Raw genomic sequence first — 8,055 nt, forward strand, 5'->3', positions numbered from 1 at the left:
TTAAAATGGTGAATTTGATCCGGATTAGTTGAAAAAAAAAAATCCCTTTTAATACAGATAGACATTTGTGCATCAATAGGACTAGGAAAGTTTTTTTTTTTTTTTTTAATAAATAAATATACAGATTGACTAAATCACAAGAACATGCGAGATTAGATATTTTTTTTGGTTAATTATCTTAGAATTAGATTTTTATGCGTATTACAGTGTGGGAATCTTGTCCTTTGGGACAAGCAAATTAATTAATAATAATGACAATAAGGGTTGGGTTTTTCATTAGTAGAGGCCAACATTTTACAAGGAAGTTACCTTGCAACCCGTATGGCATATGCCCTGAAATAGAAAACTGCACACTAACGAAACCCACACCCTGACAATTTCAATATTCACACTGCCTATAAATTCTCTTCTTAGACTTATCAATTTGACAATTTCAGTATTCTCTCTTATAGTTTACTTCCTCTCTCTGTCTCTCTTTTTTCTTCACTTGGATAAAACCATGCCTGCTCAACTGATGCCTGAGAAAACCCTTCATGGCATTCATGTTTTGGGAAGGGAAAATAATCCTCCTCCTCCTAGAAGGTACTTCATAATAAATTTCTCTGTTGATTAACTTTTCTTTGTTTCATTATCTTTACTTAACAACAATTCTTTTTCTGGCAGATTGGAAGGGAAAGTCGCTATAGTTACAGGGGGAGCAAGAGGAATAGGAGAGGCGACAGCAAGATTGTTTGCAAGACATGGAGCAAAAGTAGTAATAGCAGATATTGAAGACACATTAGGAACAATAATTGCAAACGCTTTATCTCCATCAGTAACTTATGTTCATTGTGATGTAAGTCAGGAAGAAGACATAGAAAACCTAATAAACTCAACAGTTTCTCACTACGGTCGCCTCGATATTCTGTTCAACAATGCAGGAATTCTCGGAAACCAACCCAAGAACAAAAGCATTCTTGATTTTGATGTTGATGAGTTCGACAAAATCATGCGCGTGAACGTTAAAGGTGTTGCCTTAGGCATTAAGCACGCAGCTCGAGTTATGATACCAAGAAAAGTTGGTTGTATAATTTCTACAGCAAGTGTTGCAGGTGTTATGGGAGGTCTTGGGCCACATGCTTATACAGCTTCAAAGCATGCCATTGTTGGATTAACAAAGAATACAGCTTGTGAGCTTGGGAGATATGGAATTAGGGTTAATTGTATATCTCCATTTGGGGTGGCTACTTCTATGCTTGTCAATGCATGGAGAAGTAGTAGCAGTGGTGAAGAGGAAGAAGAAGAGGATTGTATGAATTATGGGTTGCCTTGTGAGGAAGAAGTGGAAAAAATGGAGGAGTTTGTTAGAGGATTGGCTAATCTAAGAGGACCAACATTAAGGGCCAAAGATATTGCTGAAGCTGCTCTTTATCTTGCTAGTGATGAATCTAAATATGTTAGTGGTCATAATCTTGTTGTAGATGGTGGAATTACTACTTCAAGAAATTGTATTGGTTTGTAAATAGAATTTGCAAATGCCTTCTTTTTTCTTTTTTTCTTCTTTTTCTTTATTGAGATTTTTTCATTTTTCTTTATTTGTAGCTTTTAATTCATTATTATGAAATAGAAAGTGTAAGATTCTCTCTCTGTCAATTGATTCTCTGTTTTTTTGTGCTAATGAATTTTTTATTTTAATTTAAACTTGATTACAAGAGTTGTGGAAGTGGAAGTGGTCGGTGCCATTTTCTTGGAGATAAAATGCGAGATAATAAAAAGAAAAATTTCCCCAAGTTTGTATTAATATACTCTTTTGATTTTCACTGTTTAAAAAAAAAAATACTAATTTTAGTCTTTATACTGCCACTAATGAACAATACAAAATTTGTAAATAATGTTATTAAAAATTTTCAAGGACTAGAATTACAATAATTTTGAAGAAAAAGGACAAAAGTGTACTATTAAGCCAAACCTTAAGAGCTATTCTGTAATTAACTCTAATTAATTAGATGAAGTGAGACATAATAAAATAGAAAAATCAATAATTTTTTTTTTTTTAATGAGAATCAATGATAGTGAAGCTTTTTTTCTTCCTCTAAACTATGCACTCCATCGAATAGCAAAAGAATTTTTCAAATATGTAAAATATATGTATATATATATATATAGAGAGAGAGAGAGAGAGAGAGAGAGAGAGAGAGAGAGAGAGAGAGAGAAAGAGAGAGGCAAGAAAAGTATTTACAGGTTGTAGCTATCATAAATAAATAAATTGTGATTTGTCAATGTTACAAAGTCGCAGAGGCTGCTTGTTGAATCTTGAATGTTCTTCCTTGCAGTGGTTACATTTCTCCACTTACCTTTCTTTCTTTCTGCCTGCAGCCTTTGCTTTCGGCAGAGGTCAAATACTAGTAGTAGGACCAAAAGAACAGCAAATATAATTAATTTCATTTAATTACAAGTTAGCAGATTCAGTCAACACTAATCTTCTCACTTAACTAATCACAATACTTTAGTGGAAAAAAAACCATTGAGATAGACAATTAATCACCAGAACGCTTGTAAAAAATTTACCAAAGTCTTATATACATAATAGTTACAGCTAGCCATATACCATTCTTTTACAAAAAGCAAATGAAAAAAATGGTGAAGGCTAATTAAATAATATGACTAGTCTACTAACAAAGTGTTAGTTGAAGTGGTTAACGATTCCAATTTCAGTAAGTGTGAGAACACAAGTTCGATTTCCGGAAAACGCACTTTGTTGGAAGAGTCAAAAACTTTAACTTTTACACCCTACGGCTCAAGGAGATTAAATCTCCTAGTTATACATAATAAAAAAGAAAAAAACTAGTCTAGTGCATAAAGAATTACTTAATAAGTACTTAGAATTATCCAATTCAATTAAAAAAAACCACAACTTGCAAATTGCAACTTTAACTTTAAAACAGTGCATTTTTCAGGGGATAACGTTGCGGTGGCTAGGAACCCACTAACACATATATTAAAATTTTTAATTAATTAATTAATTAGAGAGTAAAAACTTAATTTAATATAAAAAAAAACTTAATTTAAGCTGTGTTTGGCAACAACTTTTAAGTGGTAAACGTTACTTTTTATAGCGTTTAGTAATATAGCGTTTAAACTAATTTTTAGAGGTTAAAATAATGTTTTGTTAAGAATTAACTCATGTAACGTTTAGTGAGCTGTTTGAGTAATTTTTCATGAAACGCTATTCAAACAGTTAACAGCTAAACAATATTAAACAGTCAATAGCTAATTATGCTTAACATGCCCTTAATTTCAAAGGAAGTTGGAGGTTGGAAGAGAAAGGTTGAGTTGTGGTGCGTTCAAATTCATTCTTGGAAAAAACAAACTACTCTATCCATCAAATTCAAGGCTATCATGGTTAACCAATGGACTGAAATATAGATTCTTGAATTTTGATAGGGAGCTTAAGGAAAAGTCAATTAAAGACAGCCAAGCAAATTAATTAGAATAAGGTATAACAAAAACCAATTATAGGTCCCTTTCAAAAAAAAAAAAAAAAAAAAAAAAAAAAAAAAAAAACCAATTATAGGTATAGAGACTTACTAGTTACTACTAGGTTTAGATCTCCTAGTTAGTTTGCAAATCCTAGATTTTGGTAACTTTCAAATTACAATATGTCCTCTTTTGGAGACAGAATTTTATAATATTTTATATATTATCCTTTTTTTCTTTTCTTTTCTTTTTTAAAAAAAGCAGTAGCATCACATGTAAATTTCAATGTAGTTATTCAAATTCAACTGAATAAAAATTAGAGAACCTCCAAGAAGAAAATATAAGATATATTAGAGAATCTAGAAAATGATAAAATATTTCAATTATAATTTGATTCCAAAATTTAAAAGCTAATTTTCTTTTTCTTTTTTAAACTACAGCTACAGAAGACATAGTAATAGAATTGAGTTTTTTTACCAAAATGATGTTTTGCAAAAAAACTATTTTCGAAAACGGTGTTTTATGAAAAATATTTACTAGAATTGTGTTTTCTTGATATTTTAAAGGCTTTTATTCCGGTGATAGTGTGACAAAACACTGTTATATTATGATTGCAACAAACAACAATAAATTTTTAATTTATTTTAACTGTCAAGCAGCATTACAGATCAATATTTTCTCTCTCCTTGAGTTGAGTGTTACAACGTCACAATGTCAGAAGGATAATTCATGTGTAAGATTCTCTCTATGATTCAATTCCTGCATGATTCTTTGTCCCATTTTTATTCTCATGTGCCATTTTTTATTTTCTATGCGATTTTAAAAATCTCTTTAACTTTTTCAATTGTTAACAACATATCCTTTTTATCTTAGAAATTTTAATCTTACTTTGCGTTATTTTGCGTACCTTACCAAAGTATAGAGTATATTCATTTTGACATTGTGACATTCAACAAAGAGAAAGGAGAGAGAATATGAGTACTAATAATTTGTCTTCATTTTTTTATACTATAAAATGCTTATATAAATACTTTACTAATGAATTTCAATTTAAGGGTAACTAAAAATATTATTGTTTCTCAAGGAAAAAAAAAAGATTTTTTCTCTAATGCTTATTAGTCCTCATAAATTATTTAGGGAGAAGTAATATTAAGGAGAAAATGTTGGTCTTAATAATGTTGACAGAATATTAAAAAAAAAAAAAGAAAAAAAGAAAGATTTTCTCCAATGGGAAATATGGTGGAATAATTGAATGGAAGAGACATTGACTGGTCCAAATACATAGAAATGCACCTCCCACTTGTCTTTTTATTGCTTTTTTTTCCTTCATTCCTTTGTCAGCCAAACAAAATATACAAAGCTTTCTTCAAAATCATTTACCAACTACTTAATAGCCAATCCAAGAATTTTTTATTTTACATTTTGTACTTTCAAAATATAAAAATATAAATAATTGCATCCCAAACCTTCCAGGATTTTAGTTAATGATGCTGGAAATATATAATTAAGAAACCCTAATAGGTGTTTAACAAATGCAATTAACTGACACAACCTAAAGTTTCATATCAGTCTTTTTTTTCTTTTTAACAGAAGCATGTGTATATGTGTTTGGATGGATGATTAATAATAGTGCTGGAAAGTGAAATCCCTCCACTGGAATTGATTTCTTCTCCGAGAGTAAAGAGCTGGCATGCATTGAACAGAAACCACAATTTTTTAATATTTAGATTAGTCAAAAGCTAGTTATGGACAGCTAATTAAAATCAAACCTCGGAATTCAACAATGTAAGAAAGAAAGAATTTTTCAGTCTTTGAACGAAGAGGCTGTCGAAATTCAAACATATTGCCTGCCTCTGTCTTCTCTACCTGCCATTGCCAATTTGGCTTTCGGTCTTAATATTATATAGTAATTCACAAATTCATGTTTGGGTGTCCACTAGCCAATACTATATATGCGAAAAATTCAAATCTAATTGGTTCGGATCGATCATTAGGGCTTTTTAGTTTTTATTTATAAATAATTAATATATTGACAAGTTTGCTCTGACAGCAAAGATAAATCTATTCCTGAACTAAAAAAAATATAAAAGTTGGATGATTTCATCAATTATTTATTTACTTAATAAAAAAAAATGACTTTTTAAGAGTTTACGTAACATGTCATTCGCCTACTTATTTTATATGTAAACAGACATAAAAATATATTCCTATTTTCCTTCTAATTGAATCATCGATTATTTCTTCTAATTTGTAGAGATTGAATATTGAGTTTCATTAAAAATTTTATAGCATTTCGTTATAAATATTGGAGTTATTAATTATGATAGTGAAAGAAATGTTACTCAAATGTTATCATTTCATTTAACGGCGGAAAACCATTAATTAGCCAAAAAAATTCTCCCTTTTTATTTTTTAAAATAGATTAAAAAAATTAGTGCATATAATTATTTCTAGAATATGTATTTTTCTTGATTTTTTCTCGTTAAAGTATATTTAAAACAAATATTAGTTGCATTTTTAGTATAAAACACTAATTGTGATAAGTTTTTTTTTTTTTTAACTATATTTGATTCAAAGCTATATTTGAAATGTTTTTATATATTATTCAAATCACAGTTAAATTAAATTAATCTTTTTTTGAAAATGCAAATAAATTTTCAACTAATCTAAATTATATCATAAATGTTTCAACTTTAAAACTATTTAGTCAATTGCAATTTAAAATTATAAAATAAAATAAAATGTATTATAAAACTCTTATTGTGAAAAATATATTCTAGCTATAGTTATTTACAAACTATATTTAAAATGTTGTTATGTATATCATATCATTCATCACATTTACTAAGAGGTTTATTGTGCAAAATATTTATTTAAATTAATTTTAAATGACTTGAATTGAAATCAAAACATTTAGTCTTTTGTTGAATCAAATTTTTATTATTAGTTTTTATTATTCATGATTTCAAATGATGATAAATATATTGATAATAAATAATCATTTATTATATACTGATTGTGATAATTATTTATTCAAATTAGTTACAACTAATAGAAAATTAAAAGATGCAATTGTATTTGGTTCTATGGTTATATATTTGTGCTATGCATAGATAATTTAATAAATATTAATTTTTAATATTTAATAAGAATTTTTATCTCAATTTTTATTAAATTGATTTGTAGATAAATAACTTTGAAATTTGCAATGTTTAAATTTAATTTAATAACTATAGTTAAAAATTCTATGAATTGTAATTATGATAATAAACATTTTTGAAAAATATATAATAATAATAATGTTAGAAAATAAAATATTCTATTTAATTTTATTTATTTATATAGTTAAATAAAAGTTTATGATTTTGAAATGACTATTTTTATTCTAATTATTTATTTAATCTTTTATTAAGTTAAATGATTATTATTTATTACTATATTATTGATTATTATGTCTTAACATTTATGTTTTACATTTATTTATAAATTAAAACATTTCGGAATCCTACGTGGCATAACTTAACTTTTCTAATCTTATACGACACAACAACTTTTCTAATCCTACGGAAAACTACATAGCAATTCCACTTGAAACTTTCTAGAAGAAAGATGTTTGTTTTATACATATATTTTTATTAGCCATAGATCTCCCTCCTGTTTTCTGAAAGTCAAAAAGAGTCTCTTGAATGGCCCAATATATGTATTCGAAAAGAAGCCCAAACTACTAGAACAATGGGCCGCATAGTTTGATATTTTTCCAATGCTAGTTGTGGAAGGTAGACCAGAAAAAAAGGCATTTTACATACTCTTGATTCTTGAAGCAGTGCGAGGATTTTCCGGATCCATAAAATGAAGAAGCAATGGATGTTTGAAGCTAAATTGGCATCTTAAGCCTTGTAGAAGCAGCAGGTGATTGATTGCAAATGCAATAGTCCTTTCTTTGTCGTATTTTGTACGAGACCTGCATCCGACCTTAGCTCAGTTGGCAGAGCGGAGGCCTGTAGTTGGTTTCAACCTTCAGTAAAAATCCTTAGCTTGCTGGTTCGAATCGGCAGGTCGGATTAATCTTTTTGGCCTTTGTAATAATTTCTAATCTGAACTCATTAGTTTACCCATCTATCTGAATGATCGTTCTCAACTCGGAGAGAAGAACCGGCACTAGACATAAAACCATCCATTCTGATTCTATATTTAAAAAGAAAAGATAATGAAATGGCTAAGCATTAAAATTACTAGAAATATTTTGGGCTAAGATTAACATCCGACCTTAGCTCAGTTGGTAGAGCGGAGGACTGTAGCTGGTATCAACCTTCAGATAATCCTTAGGTCGCTGGTTCGAATCCGGCAGGTCGGATCTTTTTCTTTTGGTTTTTCTAATTATTATTAAATGTTTTTTTCACCTTTGCTGATCTAATTTTCAGAAATATACTATTGGCATTGGGCAGATTATAATTTAGGAAAACAAAAATAAGGTTATTACTTATTATGTGTTCTCTTTTTTGTAATGAAGTTACATTTGGAAGGTAATATATGAGCAACCACAACATTAAATTAATTATAATCAGTGCTTGAGGTGGTGCTTCAATTGTCAGCTATTGA

General features: G+C 28.7%; 1 protein-coding gene and 1 non-coding gene across 2 annotated transcripts; both read left to right on the forward strand.

Annotated features, from left to right (window-relative positions):
- Positions 1-396: 396 nt before the first annotated feature.
- SDR2 (NAD(P)-binding Rossmann-fold superfamily protein) lies at positions 397-1,632 on the forward strand. Its single transcript, XM_012234350.4, has 2 exons — positions 397-582; positions 664-1,632. The coding sequence occupies exons 1-2, from the start codon at positions 500-502 to the stop codon at positions 1,499-1,501; spliced, it is 921 nt and encodes a 306-aa protein (XP_012089740.1). The 5' UTR covers positions 397-499; the 3' UTR covers positions 1,502-1,632.
- Positions 1,633-7,717: 6,085 nt separating this feature from the next.
- Positions 7,718-7,810, forward strand: TRNAY-GUA (transfer RNA tyrosine (anticodon GUA)). The gene is made up of 2 exons: positions 7,718-7,754; positions 7,775-7,810. It is a non-coding gene; the product is annotated as a tRNA-Tyr (tRNA).
- Positions 7,811-8,055: the final 245 nt, after the last annotated feature.

This window comes from Jatropha curcas, chromosome 2, assembly GCF_041381405.1.
Source record: "Jatropha curcas cultivar XTBG-Jc1 chromosome 2, XTBG_Jcur_1.0, whole genome shotgun sequence".
Taxonomy (NCBI): Eukaryota; Viridiplantae; Streptophyta; class Magnoliopsida; order Malpighiales; family Euphorbiaceae; genus Jatropha; species Jatropha curcas.

Bases quoted from the DNA above. Each gene is read 5' to 3' on its own strand.
- SDR2 (XM_012234350.4), top strand. From the start codon at position 500: ATGCCTGCTCAACTGATGCCTGAGAAAACCCTTCATGGCATTCATGTT. The intron at 583-663 runs GTACTTCATAAT...TTTTTCTGGCAG, and splicing joins AATCCTCCTCCTCCTAGAAG to ATTGGAAGGGAAAGTCGCTA.